Source organism: Haliotis asinina, chromosome 7, assembly GCF_037392515.1.
Source record: "Haliotis asinina isolate JCU_RB_2024 chromosome 7, JCU_Hal_asi_v2, whole genome shotgun sequence".
Taxonomy (NCBI): Eukaryota; Metazoa; Mollusca; class Gastropoda; order Lepetellida; family Haliotidae; genus Haliotis; species Haliotis asinina.
In genome coordinates, this window is record NC_090286.1 from 54,748,512 (window position 1) to 54,771,053 (window position 22,542).

The following is a 22,542-nucleotide window of genomic DNA, read 5'->3' on the forward strand; positions in this document are numbered from 1 at the left end:
TTCCTCCTTGCAAATATAAATGCCTGAAATTGTCGTTTTGTCAGCTAGAAATTGTTAAATATCGATTATATTGGATAGACGTTTCGGTGCCAAAAGGTGTTGCTGATTCCGTTGCGCTCATATGTGTCAATTGTCCCGACATGAATTGATGGGGAGGTAGTATGTTCTAAAACTAATTAAAATTTGGTGTGTGAATAAAAGTGAAATTAGTCCAATATTCAATGCACATGACTGTTTTATTTGTGAGCCAGTGATATTAGGAGAACATGGGTGGTACTCAGGCTGTATAATCACTGTTTAATCTGTTTATTTCCTCAGCATCAACACCTGTGTATATTCATTGGGAGAATGGTTTGATTTTCAGATTATTCTGTGAAACTTTGACTTATCTGGTTTTGTCTAAATCCATCCAAAATGTTCAGCAACTAAAATATACCTCTGATGACAATGGCATTGGGATATGTTATACGTAGATAAGTTGTGATAACGGGGAGGACATTATATTTACATTTTGTGAAGAGTTTAATGTCAAAACTGGAAATGTAAGTGATTTCATCCAAGATGACTGTGCTGATTACGTGCCCTTACCAGAGGATAGTATGTACGGCTCATTCAGCCGCTCCGCTCATGTCTGTTCACAACACACGTCGTTAGTCATGTGTAAACTTTCAAGAATACATATGGCTTATTTGGAGGAGCTAAACACACCCACTCACTCATTGATATATCTTTAAAACAAGTTGCACTGCAGATAATGTCAATTACCTCAAACCTAGATGGTGACTGAGGATTTTCAGGACTCTTTAACAGTGGGTGAAAATCTTGCAGTCGAAAAGATATGGGTCATTATTCAATCTGGTACGTGTAATTCAGGAGACAAACCTGTTTGAATTGTGGAAAACGACAACGTCCGGTGCATGATAATGAGTGTACCAATTTAACAGGCAAAATACAAGATGCTCAACTTCAAACGCTACAGTTGTGAGGATAATCTACAACAGTTACTATACATATCTTGAAAAGCGTATTTCAAGCGATGTTTTATGAGCTGAAAATGTTCATTCAACCAAAATGCTCCAAAGTTTATAAGTGCTTCTTGTTCCTGAAGATGGCGCCATGAGAGTGTCACGCAGAGAACCAAATACTGACTTCTCCAAGGTACCGGAAGGGAGTTCAGCACCATGTCCGTCAAGTCCTAATTCAGTCCCGGTTATAACTGGTCCTTAGCATAGATGGGTAAGATACGACACAGAAGGCCAGGGTCCGTGTACATTGTATATTAATTACGACATCAGGAAACAATGACGCGGAGTCAGCCACATTCCGATCCCATAAGGCGTGGTACGACATATTTTGCCGGGGAAATACAGTTTTTTTCACTGGTGTAATAGAGCAAATATTATGAGCAGGTACTGATGTTATGTGTCCCGCCGTGATGGTAACAAATACACCTTTACATCTGTACTTGATGCCATCCTATTCACGGAGCGAAACGGTTACATCTCACAAACGACTTGATACCTAATAATCACACTGCAGCACTATATAAAAAAGCACTGATATTTCAATGCTATTGATCCTCACTCGATAGAAGAGTATAATTCTTCCCTTAATTATGATATGGACTGCCTCTGAATAAAAATCATTCTTACAATTAAGTCTATAGTTCAAAACATTTAAACAAATAGCAAGGGATCCATTTACTACCTCCAATCGAATTCATCAGATCAGTTGAAATTTCCTGAACTGTAAATCTCTACAAAGGCAAAGGCATCAGCTGAATCAAGGTGGAGCAAAGGGAGGAGGACGGGCTTCGTCATCAGTGACGACTCACAATAGACGCAGACATGAATTCCTCCACAAGCATGCTGTACACCGTCTTGTTTCTTCTTGATGAATGCTTGAAGGTAACAGGTAAACAGTTATTGCTTTTTCAGTCAAGTTGAATAGCATGACGATAATCAGAAATCAACGTTTTTCAACGAAAACGTCTGTATCAGCGTCTATTTTGTCAAATGGTTTATGAAATGGTTATGAAAGTAAAGGAACACGGAAGGCACAACCACCGAAATCATTATGGAAAAGAAAACGACAAAACTGTTCCTTAATGTTAAAGAAGGGCACCTGGACGATTTGAGCTATACCACACATACATATGTAAGGATCTCTATCCAATAATGAAACCAGTGCTTTGTGTTTAGACGTTCTCGTGAGGTAAAAGCATCCCTACGTTTGGCAACTGGTTCTGATTTCTGGTGTAGCCAGAAAGGTAGCTCAAGCATACCATCCCTACGTTTGGCAACTGGTCCTGATTTCTGGTGTAGCCAGAAAGGTAGATCAAGCTTACCATCCCTACGTTTGGCAACTGGTCCTGATTTCTGGTGTAGCCAGAAAGGTAGATCATGCTTACCATCCCTACGTTTGGCAACTGGTCCTGATTTCTGGTGTAGCCAGAAAGGTAGATCAAGCTTACCATCCCTACGTTTGGCAACTGGTCCTGATTTCTGGTGTAGCCAGAAAGGTAGATCATGCTTACCATCCCTACGTTTGGCAACTGGTCCTGATTTCTGGTGTAGCCAGAAAGGTAGATCATGCTTACCATCCCTACGTTTGGCAACTGGTCCTGATTTCTGGTGTAGCCAGAAAGGTAGATCATGCTTACCATCCCTACGTTTGGCAACTGGTCCTGATTTCTGGTGTAGCCAGAAAGGTAGATCAAGCTTACCATCCCTACGTTTGGCAACTGGTCCTGATTTCTGGTGTAGCCAGAAAGGTAGATCATGCTTACCATCCCTACGTTTGGCAACTGGTCCTGATTTCTGGTGTAGCCAGAAAGGTAGATCATGCTTACCATCCCTACGTTTGGCAACTGGTCCTGATTTCTGGTGTAGCCAGAAAGGTAGATCATGCTTACCATCCCTACGTTTGGCAACTGGTCCTGATTTCTGGTGTAGCCAGAAAGGTAGATCAAGCTTACCATCCCTACGTTTGGCAACTGGTCCTGGTTTCTGGTGTAGCCAGAAAGGTAGATCATGCTTACCATCCCTACGTTTGGCAACTGGTTCTGATTTCTGGTGTAGCCAGAAAGGTAGATCAAGCTTACCATCCCTACGTTTGGCAACTGGTCCTGATTTCTGGTGTAGCCAGAAAGGTAGATCATGCTTACCATCCCTACGTTTGGCAACTGGTTCTGATTTCTGGTGTAGCCAGAAAGGTAGATCAAGCTTACCATCCCTACGTTTGGCAACTGGTCCTGATTTCTGGTGTAGCCAGAAAGGTAGATCATGCTTACCATCCCTACGTTTGGCAACTGGTTCTGATTTCTGGTGTAGCCAGAAAGGTAGATCAAGCTTACCATCCCTACGTTTGGCAACTGGTTCTGATTTCTGGTGTAGCCAGAAAGGTAGATCAAGCTTACCATCCCTACGTTTGGCAACTGGTCCTGATTTCTGGTGTAGCCAGAAAGGTAGATCATGCTTACCATCCCTACGTTTGGCAACTGGTTCTGATTTCTGGTGTAGCCAGAAAGGTAGATCAAGCTTACCATCCCTACGTTTGGCAACTGGTCCTGATTTCTGGTGTAGCCAGAAAGGTAGATCATGCTTACCATCCCTACGTTTGGCAACTGGTCCTGATTTCTGGTGTAGCCAGAAAGGTAGATCATGCTTACCATCCCTACGTTTGGCAACTGGTCCTGATTTCTGGTGTAGCCAGAAAGGTAGATCAAGCTTACCATCCCTACGTTTGGCAACTGGTCCTGATTTCTGGTGTAGCCAGAAAGGTAGATCATGCTTACCATCCCTACGTTTGGCAACTGGTCCTGATTTCTGGTGTAGCCAGAAAGGTAGATCATGCTTACCATCCCTACGTTTGGCAACTGGTCCTGATTTCTGGTGTAGCCAGAAAGGTAGATCATGCTTACCATCCCTACGTTTGGCAACTGGTCCTGATTTCTGGTGTAGCCAGAAAGGTAGATCAAGCTTACCATCCCTACGTTTGGCAACTGGTCCTGGTTTCTGGTGTAGCCAGAAAGGTAGATCATGCTTACCATCCCTACGTTTGGCAACTGGTTCTGATTTCTGGTGTAGCCAGAAAGGTAGATCAAGCTTACCATCCCTACGTTTGGCAACTGGTCCTGATTTCTGGTGTAGCCAGAAAGGTAGATCATGCTTACCATCCCTACGTTTGGCAACTGGTTCTGATTTCTGGTGTAGCCAGAAAGGTAGATCAAGCTTACCATCCCTACGTTTGGCAACTGGTCCTGATTTCTGGTGTAGCCAGAAAGGTAGATCATGCTTACCATCCCTACGTTTGGCAACTGGTTCTGATTTCTGGTGTAGCCAGAAAGGTAGATCAAGCTTACCATCCCTACGTTTGGCAACTGGTTCTGATTTCTGGTGTAGCCAGAAAGGTAGATCAAGCTTACCATCCCTACGTTTGGCAACTGGTCCTGATTTCTGGTGTAGCCAGAAAGGTAGATCATGCTTACCATCCCTACGTTTGGCAACTGGTTCTGATTTCTGGTGTAGCCAGAAAGGTAGATCAAGCTTACCATCCCTACGTTTGGCAACTGGTTCTGATTTCTGGTGTAGCCAGAAAGGTAGATCAAGCTTACCATCCCTACGTTTGGCAACTGGTTCTGATTTCTGGTGTAGCCAGAAAGGTAGATCAAGCTTACCATCCCTACGTTTGGCAACTGGTCCTGATTTCTGGTGTAGCCAGAAAGGTAGATCAAGCTTACCATCCCTACGTTTGGCAACTGGTCCTGATTTCTGGTGTAGCCAGAAAGGTAGATCATGCTTACCATCCCTACGTTTGGCAACTGGTTCTGATTTCTGGTGTAGCCAGAAAGGTAGATCAAGCTTACCATCCCTACGTTTGGCAACTGGTCCTGATTTCTGGTGTAGCCAGAAAGGTAGATCAAGCTTACCATCCCTACGTTTGGCAACTGGTCCTGATTTCTGGTGTAGCCAGAAAGGTAGATCAAGCTTACCATCCCTACGTTTGGCAACTGGTCCTGATTTCTGGTGTAGCCAGAAAGGTAGATCATGCTTACCATCCCTACGTTTGGCAACTGGTTCTGATTTCTGGTGTAGCCAGAAAGGTAGATCAAGCTTACCATCCCTACGTTTGGCAACTGGTCCTGATTTCTGGTGTAGCCAGAAAGGTAGATCAAGCTTACCATCCCTACGTTTGGCAACTGGTCCTGATTTCTGGTGTAGCCAGAAAGGTAGATCATGCTTACCATCCCTACGTTTGGCAACTGGTTCTGATTTCTGGTGTAGCCAGAAAGGTAGATCATGCTTACCATCCCTACGTTTGGCAACTGGTTCTGATTTCTGGTGTAGCCAGAAAGGTAGATCAAGCTTACCATCCCTACGTTTGGCAACTGGTCCTGATTTCTGGTGTAGCCAGAAAGGTAGATCATGCTTACCATCCCTACGTTTGGCAACTGGTTCTGATTTCTGGTGTAGCCAGAAAGGTAGATCAAGCTTACCATCCCTACGTTTGGCAACTGGTCCTGATTTCTGGTGTAGCCAGAAAGGTAGATCAAGCTTACCATCCCTACGTTTGGCAACTGGTCCTGATTTCTGGTGTAGCCAGAAAGGTAGATCATGCTTACCATCCCTACGTTTGGCAACTGGTTCTGATTTCTGGTGTAGCCAGAAAGGTAGATCATGCTTACCATCCCTACGTTTGGCAACTGGTTCTGATTTCTGGTGTAGCCAGAAAGGTAGATCAAGCTTACCATCCCTACGTTTGGCAACTGGTCCTGATTTCTGGTGTAGCCAGAAAGGTAGATCATGCTTACCATCCCTACGTTTGGCAACTGGTCCTGATTTCTGGTGTAGCCAGAAAGGTAGATCAAGCTTACCATCCCTACGTTTGGCAACTGGTCCTGATTTCTGGTGTAGCCAGAAAGGTAGATCAAGCTTACCATCCCTACGTTTGGCAACTGGTCCTGATTTCTGGTGTAGCCAGAAAGGTAGATCAAGCTTACCATCCCTACGTTTGGCAACTGGTCCTGATTTCTGGTGTAGCCAGAAAGGTAGATCAAGCTTACCACCCCTACGTTTGGCAACTGGTCCTGATTTCTGGTGTAGCCAGAAAGGTAGATCATGCTTACCATCCCTACGTTTGGCAACTGGTTCTGATTTCTGCTGTAGCCAGAAAGGTAGATCAAGCTTACCATCCCTACGTTTGGCAACTGGTCCTGATTTCTGGTGTAGCCAGAAAGGTAGATCAAGCTTACCATCCCTACGTTTGGCAACTGGTTCTGATTTCTGGTGTAGCCAGAAAGGTAGATCATGCTTACCATCCCTACGTTTGGCAACTGGTTCTGATTTCTGGTGTAGCCAGAAAGGTAGATCAAGCTTACCATCCCTACGTTTGGCAACTGGTTCTGATTTCTGGTGTAGCCAGAAAGGTAGATCATGCTTACCATCCCTACGTTTGGCAACTGGTTCTGATTTCTGGTGTAGCCAGAAAGGTAGATCATGCTTACCATCCCTACGTTTGGCAACTGGTTCTGATTTCTGGTGTAGCCAGAAAGGTAGATCAAGCTTACCATCCCTACGTTTGGCAACTGGTCCTGATTTCTGGTGTAGCCAGAAAGGTAGATCATGCTTACCATCCCTACGTTTGGCAACTGGTTCTGATTTCTGCTGTAGCCAGAAAGGTAGATCAAGCTTACCATCCCTACGTTTGGCAACTGGTTCTGATTTCTGGTGTAGCCAGAAAGGTAGATCAAGCTTACCATCCCTACGTTTGGCAACTGGTTCTGATTTCTGGTGTAGCCAGAAAGGTAGATCAAGCTTACCATCCCTACGTTTGGCAACTGGTCCTGATTTCTGGTGTAGCCAGAAAGGTAGATCAAGCTTACCATCCCTACGTTTGGCAACTGGTCCTGATTTCTGGTGTAGCCAGAAAGGTAGATCATGCTTACCATCCCTACGTTTGGCAACTGGTTCTGATTTCTGGTGTAGCCAGAAAGGTAGATCAAGCTTACCATCCCTACGTTTGGCAACTGGTCCTGATTTCTGGTGTAGCCAGAAAGGTAGATCATGCTTACCATCCCTACGTTTGGCAACTGGTTCTGATTTCTGCTGTAGCCAGAAAGGTAGATCAAGCTTACCATCCCTACGTTTGGCAACTGGTCCTGATTTCTGGTGTAGCCAGAAAGGTAGATCAAGCTTACCATCCCTACGTTTGGCAACTGGTTCTGATTTCTGGTGTAGCCAGAAAGGTAGATCATGCTTACCATCCCTACGTTTGGCAACTGGTTCTGATTTCTGGTGTAGCCAGAAAGGTAGATCAAGCTTACCATCCCTACGTTTGGCAACTGGTTCTGATTTCTGGTGTAGCCAGAAAGGTAGATCATGCTTACCATCCCTACGTTTGGCAACTGGTTCTGATTTCTGGTGTAGCCAGAAAGGTAGATCATGCTTACCATCCCTACGTTTGGCAACTGGTTCTGATTTCTGGTGTAGCCAGAAAGGTAGATCAAGCTTACCATCCCTACGTTTGGCAACTGGTCCTGATTTCTGGTGTAGCCAGAAAGGTAGATCATGCTTACCATCCCTACGTTTGGCAACTGGTTCTGATTTCTGCTGTAGCCAGAAAGGTAGATCAAGCTTACCATCCCTACGTTTGGCAACTGGTTCTGATTTCTGGTGTAGCCAGAAAGGTAGATCAAGCTTACCATCCCTACGTTTGGCAACTGGTTCTGATTTCTGGTGTAGCCAGAAAGGTAGATCAAGCTTACCATCCCTACGTTTGGCAACTGGTCCTGATTTCTGGTGTAGCCAGAAAGGTAGATCAAGCTTACCATCCCTACGTTTGGCAACTGGTCCTGATTTCTGGTGTAGCCAGAAAGGTAGATCATGCTTACCATCCCTACGTTTGGCAACTGGTTCTGATTTCTGGTGTAGCCAGAAAGGTAGATCAAGCTTACCATCCCTACGTTTGGCAACTGGTCCTGATTTCTGGTGTAGCCAGAAAGGTAGATCATGCTTACCATCCCTACGTTTGGCAACTGGTCCTGATTTCTGGTGTAGCCAGAAAGGTAGATCATGCTTACCATCCCTACGTTTGGCAACTGGTCCTGATTTCTGGTGTAGCCAGAAAGGTAGATCAAGCTTACCATCCCTACGTTTGGCAACTGGTCCTGATTTCTGGTGTAGCCAGAAAGGTAGATCATGCTTACCATCCCTACGTTTGGCAACTGGTTCTGATTTCTGGTGTAGCCAGAAAGGTAGATCAAGCTTACCATCCCTACGTTTGGCAACTGGTTCTGATTTCTGGTGTAGCCAGAAAGGTAGATCATGCTTACCATCCCTACGTTTGGCAACTGGTTCTGATTTCTGGTGTAGCCAGAAAGGTAGATCAAGCTTACCATCCCTACGTTTGGCAACTGGTTCTGATTTCTGGTGTAGCCAGAAAGGTAGATCAAGCTTACCATCCCTACGTTTGGCAACTGGTTCTGATTTCTGGTGTAGCCAGAAAGGTAGATCAAGCTTACCATCCCTACGTTTGGCAACTGGTCCTGATTTCTGGTGTAGCCAGAAAGGTAGATCAAGCTTACCATCCCTACGTTTGGCAACTGGTTCTGATTTCTGGTGTAGCCAGAAAGGTAGATCAAGCTTACCATCCCTACGTTTGGCAACTGGTCCTGATTTCTGGTGTAGCCAGAAAGGTAGATCAAGCTTACCATCCCTACGTTTGGCAACTGGTTCTGGTTTGTGGTGTAGCCAGAAAGGTAGATCAAGCTTACCACCCCTACGTTTGGCAACTGGTTCTGATTTCTGGTGTAGCCAGAAAGGTAGATCATGCTTACCATCCCTACGTTTGGCAACTGGTTCTGGTTTCTGGTGTAGCCAGAAAGGTAGATCAAGCTTACCATCCCTACGTTTGGCAACTGGTTCTGGTTTCTGGTGTAGCCAGAAAGGTAGATCAAGCTTACCACCCCTACGTTTGGCAACTGGTTCTGATTTCTGCTGTAGCCAGAAAGGTAGATCAAGCTTACCATCCCTACGTTTGGCAACTGGTTCTGATTTCTGGTGTAGCCAGAAAGGTAGATCAAGCTTACCATCCCTACGTTTGGCAACTGGTCCTGATTTCTGGTGTAGCCAGAAAGGTAGATCAAGCTTACCATCCCTACGTTTGGCAACTGGTTCTGATTTCTGGTGTAGCCAGAAAGGTAGATCATGCTTACCATCCCTACGTTTGGCAACTGGTTCTGATTTCTGGTGTAGCCAGAAAGGTAGATCAAGCTTACCATCCCTACGTTTGGCAACTGGTTCTGATTTCTGGTGTAGCCAGAAAGGTAGATCAAGCTTACCATCCCTACGTTTGGCAACTGGTCCTGATTTCTGGTGTAGCCAGAAAGGTAGATCATGCTTACCATCCCTACGTTTGGCAACTGGTTCTGGTTTCTGGTGTAGCCAGAAAGGTAGATCAAGCTTACCATCCCTACGTTTGGCAACTGGTTCTGATTTCTGGTGTAGCCAGAAAGGTAGATCATGCTTACCATCCCTACGTTTGGCAACTGGTTCTGATTTCTGGTGTAGCCAGAAAGGTAGATCAATCCAACCATTTTTGTCGAACGGTTTGGATAGTCAGCATATTTTGAAAATGATTAATCTTTAGCTTTGACCACTTCATTCCTAATTTCAAAGCACAAATTACACTCTCAGCTTGAAAGGCATTTGCTGGAATGCAGTGCTGTTCCTACACAAAATACAACTCATTTATTCATGTTCCAGAACATGAAAATACTAGGCACAAAATGGATGTCAACAGTCGTCTGAGGGTTGTAACTGACCAGCAACATGGCCATTGCTGGGCTTCATTTAGGAAGTCGTATTCGGGTCTTAGGTGTGAAGAGCGAACTGAACTGAAAGTTAAAAATTATTCACTGACACTTATTCCACTGAAAAATATAAATGTTTGTATAATTCAAACACACATGAATGCACTACCTGTACAAGAGGAATTCTTTGAATATATATCGTATCTATACTAATAAAACCTGGAGCGAAATGTAGCATGTACGTTCCAGTAATTACCATTGTATTTTTGACAGCATCCGTTCAAGCAAATATAGCTCAAGGCAAGCCGGCCATCCAGTCCACGGTAACCTACAGAGGTCACCCATTCTATGCTGTTGATGGTGTAACGGGAGGTGATCTAAGTAGAGACGGCTGTGTGCATACACGTTATGGAACGTCCTGGTGGATAGTGGACCTTCTTCATGTCTACAATATATCTGCCATCACTATTTTCAGGAGAACAGATTATTTGGGAGGTAGGTTCTGCATGTTTGTTCACAGCACAGTTGGAGAATCCTTGGCAGTTGCAGACATTAGTACTGAAATATTAATGTAAAGCAATCAATAAAACTATAATATAATAATAATTATAAGTAATGCTTGCCTACTACGGAAGCGTAGAAGGGGGTATAAGGTTATTTTATGTCAATATCTCCTACGTGGGACATACTATCTCCTGCGTAGGATTTGGTGAAGGAAACAGTAGACGAAAAGTGAGTGAAACTCAATGACTGTAGATTCTGTGAGTGACTGAGCCGGTGAAACAGGAGACTGTGTGTGGGTATTTAAGTCGACCATTTCAGATTAATGCATATTAACGCATATTGATCATCTCCTACAGGAGATAGTAAGTCCTACGTAGGTGAGCGAGTGGGTGAGTTTAGTTTTACGCCGCACTCAGCAGTATTCCAGCTATATGGGGGATGGCTGTAAATAATCTAGTCTTGAGCAGACAATCCAGTGATCAACAACATGAGCATCGATCTGCGCAATTGGGAACCGATGGCATGTGTCAACCATGTCAGCGAGTCTGACCACCCGATCCCGTCCTCTTATGATAATCTGTTGCCATCACTAATCTCTAAAAGTGACAAGTTGTTGGATCAATGAAGTTGAAGGCTCATTTTCTGAATTACCTACATACCAACAGTGCACGTTGTATAGACTGTGATAAGACGGACTATATGTTGCCCAATATCCAAATTCACTGTTGTATTTTTATATGTGTATTTTTAATTTTTGGCCAGATGTGTCTAAATTGCTAGCAGCTGAAGAGGTGGTGTAAATCCAGCTAGGGTCCATGCAGGTAGCAAAGGTAGTGTAAGTCCCCATGGTCCCTAGTTTGGTGAACTACCTTCAGTTGTTTGCGATTTTTAGCCTATTTTAGATTTAATCACTAGTTTTACATGTATGTCAGTGATATTCTAGTTATTTTACGGTCCTTCTTTGACAGGATTGTATAATCTATGTTATGTTATAGTCAATAGACACATTCTTTAAGTCACGATATGGCTGAAATATTGCCAAAGTGACTTTAAATTTAACAAATTCACTCACTACACTAGTCCGGTAGCCTGAGGCTAGTAACCCTCCTGGAGAACTACCAAAACATGTAACAGTACTACTCCGCAGGAACATGAAGTTAGAAACGGATTCGGGATTCGGGATTTGAATCAAATGACTTGCAATTTTCTTATAATCTAGGACAGTCGGGCCGACCGATAAATTCGATGTTAACTTCACATATGGACTTAATCAATAACTTATAGTATACTAGTATACTATAGTATACTATTTCCATCTCTATTGTCCCATCGTGACATATAATTCAAGTGACATCTAGACATTCGTTGCCTCGAACGTGACGCTCGGACACGATGTTTAATGTTAAAATATGTGCACAACACTATATTGTCGCAGGTCATAACCTAGAACTATACATGGACTAGGTTCCATGCAATATTATAGGTGTGCTTTTCGCGTAGCACGTTCAGAGTAGCTTGCGTTTATCAGAAACGTTAGTCTGAATCTACAGGATTTGTTTACGAGGACAGTGTCCATTGCTGTGATGTGACTGGCTGTCATAGGTCATGCCTGATTTTGACACCAATCACGATCCACCAGAAATACAACCAAACGCCCAACCCGGTCAATCTCAGTAACAAGAACCTCAGCAATGAAGATATTGCAGTCTTATCCAAAGGCTTATCTCCTTCTGCCCAGCCAACATATTAGAAAAGCATAACTCTCGCAAAACAAAAAAGAAAACTAAACACAACCTTTACAATGCAGAAAAGAAAATATTGAGAAACCTACCGTCCGATCCAACAATCACCATACCCCAGCAGACAAAGACAGAGCTACCGTCATCATGGTCACCACAGATTTCACCATCTATACTGACAACGTCCTCAACGACCACCCCCCCCCCTCCCCCCCATGGGCTCTACCAACAAACCAATGGTCTACCCATGGACTCACCTCTTTCCCCCATCATCACCGAGATCTACATGACAGAACTCGAAGAAAAGGCCCTTCTCGCCTCATCTAGTCACACCAATATGCTGGTTTCAGAAAACTGACGACACCGTTGTCATAATCAGTCCCACTGATCAACGCTGAAGTTCACAATGGAACAAGAAACTGATAACAAGCTACCATTCATCGACGTCCAAGTAGAGAAAGACAACGACAACAAACTCCTGACAAGTGTCTATAGAAAACCAACCCATGCGGATGAATGCCTACACTTCTTATCTAGTCACCCACTACAAGTGAAGAGAGGTATAATCGCCACACTAGCCAGGAAAGCAAAGAACATCAGCTCCACAACCCAAGCCCTCGAGGTGGAGTTAGATCACCTTTGTCATGTGTTCATAAATGTTAATCAGTACTCAGCTAACTTGTCAACAGAACAATCGAGAACACCCTGAGCCCAAAGTAAAACCTACGTCAACAATCAGCCCCGTTCATCATCAGCATACCACATATCAAGACTGTCAGCCACCATATCCGCAGACTGCTTAAGAAAGAAGTCAACATAGATGTTGTGTTCCAGAGAGGCACATCAGCTCAGCATATCCCACAAGCCAACGGTAAATTAGCCACAAAGCAGAACCTTCATTCGTTCATTCGTAACTCGTACATATAATAGAAACGGCCCCTCAACCTGCGAATCAAGACATCTGTTAAGAAAAAAGACTAATAATCAGCCATTTCCAAGCAAACCAAACCCTGCCATACAACATCAGCATCCTAGAAACCAACCGGTCAGGTTGCAAGACAAGGAAACTCTTAGAGGCAATCAACATCAAACGAATCAGCCCGAAATCAACAGAGACCAAGGTTATTACATCCTTACGGCTTATGATCAACTAATCAAACCTAATCAAGAATAACCCACCCTTGCCCACTGGCTTCGTCATCTCTTATCACAACAAGCTTCATGTCAACACACTATACATCAAACCCCTGTATTGTAATAACTCACATCCCTGACATGATATATATTTCTTCTTGTACATATGTTTTGCATCTTTTGCTTGATAACAGTGTTAGAATCTACACCGAAACGTCGCATCCACTGCAAGAAAGAAGTTATAAATTCATAAAGGTCTTCATTCTTATAGAAAACCATCAAATAAGCGTCATTAGAAACCTGTCTTTAACCAGTGAAATCGCTTCTTGTAACTGTGAAAATACTCTTGGCATGGGTACAGCGATATTATTGATGTTCAGAGCTTTTGAACGATACCCGCCTCCAAACAAATCGCACCACTTTATCCATACGAAGCTTCGAAAACGGATGTATTTACGGAAGAATTTACGGACAGGAAATAGAAAAATCAGAAACGGCCTTTCAAAGACCAATGGCAGAAGTTTCACCCTAGGCGTGAAGATATGTGGGGCATGACATGTACATTGTGTATAAGTGTCGGGAGACGAAACATGGTCTCTTTATTCACAGAGGAGTAATTGATGTTCTTATGACTCTTTTTAAGTCGTAAATCCTTGCAGAGTGGGGACCAAGAAGATGGATCTGATAAAGCCAAGCAGATAAATGCCGCAGCTCATGTTGTTGATGATGATGATGATGATGATGTGTGTGTGTTGGTGAGGGTGTTGGTCGTGCTGAAGTAGTTAGTGAAGGAGATTATGAAGAAGGCTTTGATGATGTCTCAGATTTTTGTTCTGGTTACTCAGATACCGAAGACCAGCATGATGATGATGATCTTTTCAAAGAGTCACTTTGTCCATGAGCTGATACGTCTGCTTGGATCCGTGACAGAATATTCAAACCAATATTTCGTGGCATCATTGGGCTCTTTGCATAGCAGTTACCTTGTTTAATGTTACGTAATCATGCCCATCAGTAATGACTGAATTAAACTACGCCCAAACATATTGTGTGTTTCTTTGTTATGCTACCACGCCTCTGCCAATACTGTTTCACTACGTCAAATTTATTTTGAATGAAATTTGAGGACTTCCAAAATTGTTTGAGGACTTGCAGTTTGGTGAGAGACACTTTTCAAAATCACTTTTCACATAGATTTCCAACCCTGATGGTATTCTAGGTTACCCGGAAAAACTGAAGATAGAGGGCTTTGTTGGACATCCTACCCTCTGTCCCGCATCCTCCACGAACGTCTGTGTCAACCAGATGGGCACTTTCACAGGACTATCCAAGACTGCCACGTGTGTCCAGGAGGTTATGGCCAGATATGTGAAAGTTTCCTCCGATATCATCTTGATGTTTTGCGAGGCACAATTGTTTGGAGAGGGTAAGAGCTATATTCCTGTTCATTTACACTTTGTCCACACCCTTCAACGGATGATTTTGGATTGGTTTGGTTATTATTTAACGCTACACTCAGCAATATTCCTGCTATATGTAAATAATCGAGTCGTGTCAGACAATCATCAAGTGGTCCATATGAGCATAGATATATTCAACAGCGATACGAGGGCATGTGTCAACTAAGGCAGAGAGACAGGTCACTCGTTCCTGTTAATTAGTTGCCTTCTACGACAACACAGTTTGCCAAAGAGTAATTAAACACGCACTGTTTTCATGTAAGAAATGAAAGACGGACCTAATAGTTCGCTAATAAAACTCATATTGATTTGATTTTGTAAGAACGTCAGTGTTTCATAAAATGGATTAAGGGGATTAACAGTGCTCTCTTCGTTTCTTTTCCTAATGCATGTTCTTTAAAAGTCACAAATAGATATATATTGAACTATAGTATTACAGTGTTCCCAAAACTTGGGAACGTGTGTACGTGTGATCCACTGGCTTATTACATCAAGGCTAGGTGATTTACAGACTGCATTGACATATCTAGAGTGTTGCCCAGTATGATGTTAAAACACTTCATTACACTTCAGTTAGGTTCATATATCTTTGCATCTTGATTCATGGCCATTTCCGCGCTATATGTTGTTACCCGAGATTATCAAAATAAAGCAATACGTTAACCCAGAAATCTGATCAAACCTTCGATCACACTTCCTTGACATCCCAAGGGTATATAATATGGAATATAAAGTGGAAATAACGGCAGAAATAATGCACAATAAGGCGAACTCTGTTTCGAAGTGTATAACACATTCACGTAACAGTCTAATGCATCTTTGACAATTCAGCTGCTGAACTATCCCTACTCCCTCCTTCTTCATCATACAGTTACTTACAATGCAAATGCTGACACCCTTGTAACAACACCTCCAGCATGACACTCGAGAAATTGTAAACATGTTCTGTTCCATTTTTCAGTCATATGGTGCACTTGCCTGTTATACGTTTATCTTGTTAACCTTTATTCATCAGCTATCATGATATATGTAGAATAACGAGATCTACATACACATCTTGCACTCATTCTTTCAAACTTATTTGCAGGTATGTGCTTGAATACTGAGGTACAAATCGAAAACGGTCGGAAGCGAGATAGTCCTTCACCCATGCAAAGGAGTTCGACTTCGAGTCGTATGGAGTGCAGCAACATCTGTTACAGACACAACTGCACGTTCTTCAACTACAACCGAGTAAACGGTGAATGTCAGACAGGAAGTGGCCTGGCAACTTCCGCTTCATCCTATGCTGCAGCTGACTGGGACTTGGGCACTATCTGCTGAAGGGCGGTTTTCCTGTAGAAATGTGACTTTTCTACCTATAGTGATAACCGAAATTATCGACTTCATTGAGGACATTAGGGCAGTTTTGATTGTTGATTGATTGTGATCTGGGAACTAGTCCTCGATGATGTTCATAACTGGACGAAAATGTTGAAATGGTGTATAGGCTAACTGATTGAACGGTGATAATAATGAAATAGTATGATTTCCAGAGAAATTGTTTCTTTTATGGCTAACGATTAAAACATCCAAATTTGGACATACAATTGTTTCTATAAAATATAGGAAATGTTCGATGTAAGGTCAGTAACTGCGCATGCTGTTTATATTTACTGCGACACTTGGCGCTCATGGAAGAGATGTCGATGGAAACGATGACGAGCAGAATATTTTAGAACCGTGTCATATATCGCTGCATATAAATTTGATGCGTTTCCTACCCAAATACATTTCCTATACCGGGGAAAGGTCTGACACTCTTTTATCCCGCGGTACATTGTCCTCTACCCAGTTAATAGTGGATTGTACACACTAATGGTTTGTTCAGCTACTGGAATATTGTTATGAACGCTATCACGTTATTCCCGTACATATTCTGTTCTCTTGATGTCATCGATCTCTACGAAATTATTTTTTTTCACTGTGGGACTTTCGTTTGCATTTATTTTCGATAGTGTAAATGACGAAAAAATGTAGAGGCTAAATGATGTCTGAACACTAAGTGACCAGCGTTGTGCAAAGTTTTGCTTTTAATCCGAGATTGCTATGTCCTTTATGTTCCATTATTCGATGGATCTGAGAGATAATGATAATTTGGAGTATTTTGTCCCATTAATTGGTGGGCGTAAATCTGCTGGTGCAAAATTTGGCTTCGTAATATCTCAAAGAATACACGTTTTGATTTGCATTTGTTACAAATTTATTATCTGCTGAAAAAGAAAGAAATAATCCTACTATGTTGGTTCTCTTTTCAATGAATTTGTTCTGAATTGAACATGCGTAAACTGTATACTATGCTTTTGTTCTTTGGCTCGAATTATGTATGTGTCCTAATATTCTAAGCATCCCTCCTTAAAAATATACTCATTGCATTCTATGCTGTGTTGATTTTGTGAGCGTACACATCTTTAGCGTGCTTAGTGTTTATGTCATGTTTGGCTATTTATTTCCATGTATGTTTAAAGGCACTCAGCTTTGTCATTGATTTGACATTGAGTCTACACTAGGCACGACCTTTGTGATGTAAGAATACATAGATATACAGGATTAGTTTTCCCTGTTCTCATCGCCACTGTTGTTACTTATCTAATACACTTTGTCACTGTACTCTCCGGGTCTGAAATATTATTATGCGTTTGTAAACATGTGTCATATCAATCAAAAAATAAATGTCTTGAACGTCACTGAAAATTCTTGTTGGTCTTTGACCAACTCGGCTCTGGAGTAACATCGGCTTCCAGTATGACAACCTGCTACAGAGAACCTGAGTCATCTGTAGAAGAGATGATACAGCAGAAAAAAAATCCTGCCTAGCAACAGTACCTAATTCAATTGTGGGCTGATGTGATGCAAACAAAATGTGGTGCGGTCTCTCTCTCTCTCTCTCTCTCTCTCTCTCTCTCTCTCTCTCTCTCTCTCTCTCTCTCTCTCTCTCTCTCCTCTCTCTCTCTCTCTCTCTCTCTCTCTCTCTCTCTCTCTCTCTCTCTCTCTCTCTCTCTCTCTCTCTCTCTCTCTTGATAATCATTTGCAGTCATTGTAGTAAACGTAAAACCTACTGTTAATCCATTTATGAGTGATGCGAGGGACCAATATCATTAACCGTGATCAGTCAATATACAAGCGCCTGACTGTGTCTACCCTGCTCACATAATCTTTATGTGTCTGTTACTGCAGTTCCGTTTTATTGATTGTTTCACTATTACACAACCAGTAAAATGAAATTAATGTTTCCTTTTCATTTTTCATTTTATTTTTGCCTCAATTACACCAGTGCCAAAGACGAATTCGCTTATTGGGCGATTGAAACGTGACTCACTCTCTGTAACAATCGTAATACCCCAAAATAACAAAATAATCATTCACTCTGTAACTAATTTGTGCGTAAATGTCTCATGATTCAAAACATATTGCTTCGAATTCATTAATTATTTGTGACAGGCAGTAGCTCGTTGCCGAGTTAAAGTATTAAGGACAGTGTGGATGATGTACCCTCAGTCTGATTCCCAGTCGAATTAAACTTCAGTCTTGTTCGTTATACTATACTGACATATTTGGAATGGATTTTGTGTAGTTATGTGTGATAAATCATGAGACTTTACAAATCCAGTAACATTTAATTGCATGTTTAATACTCAGTCATGGGTTTAGTTAAGTTCAGTGTGATAAAGTACATCACTTTGGTTGAAGAATGAGGACTATGATTTATGGATATACAACTTCTCGCTCAAAATAACAGGAAATACTATTTTTCAGCTTTGAGATTTTCTAACTTGGCATCAAACGTCTTAACGCGTGAAGTAGGCAGTGGGTTAAATATTTATGAACAATGATAATGCGTTCAGTAAAACGTAAAGAAGCATGGGACTACATTTATGAAATCATTATCACATGATTGTCTAAGACTGGTTTGTTTATAGACCGTCATTACATGGTTGGGACAGAAACAAATTATTTGCGTGGCAGTTGCATCCATTAGGGCAAGGCATGTATACTCACCCAATGAGAAACATACAGAAATTTCAACTGTATGTTTATTTTTATGTTGAAAGATCTTGTGTGCTTTATAAGTCAATGAAATATAGCCAAATTGCACAATGGGAATGCAGACTTATCAGTCTTTGGCACCAACTCGAGGAAAGTCAGTTTTTGTGTCACATGCAGACATGTACTGGCGCTGAAGTCAATACCTAGTGTGACAACCGTGGGCATCCAGAACTAAAATAACTTCTCCTACGGCAGGTGATCGTTACCCACAACGCAAGCGTCGGAGAAACGTTCACGTCTACATCAGTACATCCGCATTCTTCCATCACGTCGTTCCAGTAGAAATCATGATTCATCACTGAACCAGATTCTACGCCAATTCGGTAGGTTCCAGGCCTGAACATTGGTGCACCGCTGAACCCGATGTCGACGTTGTTGTTGTCGAAGCACAGGGCCAAAATAAGGTCTGGCGCGTAAACCACCCTCTCTGAACCTGTTCCTGGCGGTCTGTGCAGAAAGCCTCCTCCATCCGGGTATTTGGTAAGCGGTACTGATCACCGTGGCTGTTCGGTGACGCAGGTGGTGTAGCGATACTGCGTCGCAGTGAATTGTTTTTCTTTGACACTACACGCCGAAGTTGAAAATTATGCCGTAAAATACCCGTATTTGTTGTGATGTTTCAAAACATAAACACCATAGAATTATAAACAGAGCAAAGCCTTTTGTAAAATGAATCACGTTTTAATTCATTGATGCATGGCACTGCAATTTTCATTAAGCGTTTCTTTTTGGGGAGAATATACTCAGTCACTGTATTACTTGTAGTGGAGGCAGGTGTTTGCCAAACGGCAGAATACACATGTATTAAATCACTCCGCCAGGTGGTGGTGTTTTCATTAATTTTATTGATTGATGCTTTTCTTATGACCTGCACTGGGAACAAACTATAACGACCTAGGCGAAATATGTTAAACTTTGTTTTCTGTATTTAAGGGGGCACTGATGCGGAACAATTTCCGTGGACTGGTGGTTTCTTTTGTTATTGTTTAGTACAGTGAGTACCGGGATGATATCCCAGAATTCGTGACTGGTTCGTGATATCTGCTGCGTCCCCATATGCGCAATTGATAGTTTATGTGTAGAATGATCAACAAAGATGAAGTCTTTTACTTCGTTATGAAAACAAATCAGACACCTTGAAATTTACTCATCGGTCAGTGGTATAAAAAACCGTTAGGACTGAAAAGTAACTAAGTCAGTGTGCACAGGCAAACTGTAGCGCAAGTGGGGTTGCTCAGCGTAGAGAATATGACCAGTCTTCATACATTCGAGCGAAGCGAACAAAGGTTGGCAACACACTTCCCTCGGTTCTGTCCAAAAAGTATTTTTCGTGTCAAAATAAAATATCGCCACCATCAAAGGTACGCTCCCATTTCCTCACTGGGTTGTGCTCTCCGATTTCCAACCCCATATTTAATAATTACCCACGTGGAATATGTTTCATTCAACTTTTTAAGCGCCACTCGTGGTATTCAGTTCGCTCTTCGCCTCCATTACCCCTGCCAGCTTTCGGCTCAACGGAGTGAAGGAACAAGAATAAGCAGAAATTATAAAGATATACCACATTGCCTAATTTTATCAATGACATGGTTCTGTTGGAGTGTATTTGTCTTAAGTGTCGGCGTTTTTGTTAGATCTTTTGTAACATCTATTCTACAATAAAGACACTTCTGGCGTAGTGCACGTATGAAGCATGGGAAGTAACTCTTTATGTATTCCATACGGAATGATAACTTGTTCCTTCACTGCTTTGAACCGGAAGTTGGCAGGGGTAATGGAGGCGGAGAACGGTCTGGTGTGCCACGAGTGGCGCTTAAAATGTTGAATGAAACATTATAATGTGGGATTGGAAATCTGAGCTCGCAACCTAGTCAGAAATTTGGAGTGTACCTTTGATGGTAGCCATATATTATTTTGACACGAAAAATACTTTTTTTGGCAATGCTGTACAAAGCGAGGGAAGTGTGTTGCCAACCTTGGCTCGCTTCGCTCGCATATATGAAGACTGGTCATATTCTCTACGCTGCGCAACCCCACTTGCGCTACAGTGTGCCTGTGCTGTGTGCGACTTCATATTTTGCCTTATAAACCTAATTAGTTCCTTCTCACATTTGTATGCATTTTCAAAGTTAACAAAACCCACACACGGTCTAAAGAGAATTTCTAACATGATTTTGATTTTTAAACATTGTACAGATTGCCAAAGTGAATCATATTTCACACACACCCTATTCGCGACCTTGTGCATGTTTTCTGTATTACAGATCCTGCTGAATGCTACAAGAAATAGAACAAAATGTAAATATTAAATTTAAGAAAGACGAAGGTTATAGCAACAATATCAGGCTGTTACCTCGTTCAGGAATGTATCCATCAACATCCACACAAAAGAACGATATTCCATTCATCTTCAGCTGCTAAATAATCCTGCTGTGTCTTTCAACAGTCTAATATGCGAAAAAAAACATCGCTTGAAACGTTTTCACACTGGTGTGTATACATAATCTCACTGGTCACCTAGGACAGCACACCTGGCAACTATGACGTCCGCCATTCGTTAGCCAATAATGGGCAACAATCATTCAGTCAAGGCAGTGGCGTCTAATTCTTTGTAGGAAGGATGTTGTTTTCACAGTCGTACTTTACGACAGGATGTATTCGGCACAGATTACGTAAATCTACACTCATAAACACTGCCTTTTTGACAAATCCGCTGTGGAAGTAATTAATCAATCAGTGTGTTATCGGTTAATCCTTTGATCGATGTTTTTTTTTGTAACTCAGTTGATAACCCCCCTTACATCACTTACATGCGCATATTACATAACATTCAATACATTTGCCACTACAGACCTTAATTTATAATGCTGAGTATTTACTCCAGACAGGAGAAATGCCAAATGGGAACCTATGTCGAGTAATTTTAGTGGTGTTACCACTATTTATACCCGTTATAAATTCATTAAATGACCATCAAGTGAATGATGACAAATAACACGTATAGGTTTACACCATCAAACGTGAGTTACAGCAAGGAAGATGTAATCTCTGTGTCGCATGCAGCCTGAAAACACTTATGGGCCGAAACTGTTTTGATGATACCAACGGAACTTCGTTGTTACATAAGAAATGCACATAGGTATTTGCTGTGTACTTGGGTAATTGGGTATAATCAGGGTTTTTTTACGTAAGAAAATTTTCAGATTTCTCTACAAATGGCAAAGTAGTTGTTATTAGTTTACGAATTCGGATAAATCAACTGTATGTTTCTTATTATCATAGATAATAAACCAGGGTCGTAGCCACCAATATTGACGTATGATGTTTGCTATGACAGCTGGGCCAATTCTCAAAACTATCTAAATAAAAAGCTTTGCAATCTTTCGGACTTATATGAAACAAATGGCATGGTCCGTGTATGTAGACATCATATTTTCACATGACATGATTAAATATCGTGGTAAAACACAGAAATAGGATCAAATTGGATCAGTGACTATACCATCCAGACATCAAAAAAAAAAACTACACTGCTGGGATATTTTGTTACAAGCATATAAGGAATACCATGGATGTTTTAAATAACGGCATGTGATGGGCATCCGGCCTCCTCACTTTTTAGGGTGGAGAAATTTTGCTAATGTGGACAGGAGCCCAGTCCCTTTGTACGTCACGGTCGAGGGAGCGGGTGCTGACCAATTAGCTGTTTGGTTTCGTAATTAGACCGTTGGTGAAAAACATTATTCGCTCCGCATCAGTGCCCCATTAAATGGTCATGCATAAAGGACAGTTGTGCCTTAAGTTTATA

At 42.0% G+C, this 22,542-nt stretch overlaps 1 protein-coding gene across 1 annotated transcript; it reads left to right on the forward strand.

The window, feature by feature from the left end:
• Positions 1-1,847: 1,847 nt before the first annotated feature.
• On the forward strand, positions 1,848-17,372 carry LOC137291638 (fucolectin-1-like). The gene is made up of 4 exons (XM_067823049.1): positions 1,848-1,914; positions 10,085-10,306; positions 14,408-14,614; positions 15,736-17,372. The coding sequence occupies exons 1-4, from the start codon at positions 1,848-1,850 to the stop codon at positions 15,969-15,971; spliced, it is 732 nt and encodes a 243-aa protein (XP_067679150.1). The 3' UTR covers positions 15,972-17,372.
• The last annotated feature ends 5,170 nt before the right edge of the window (positions 17,373-22,542 follow it).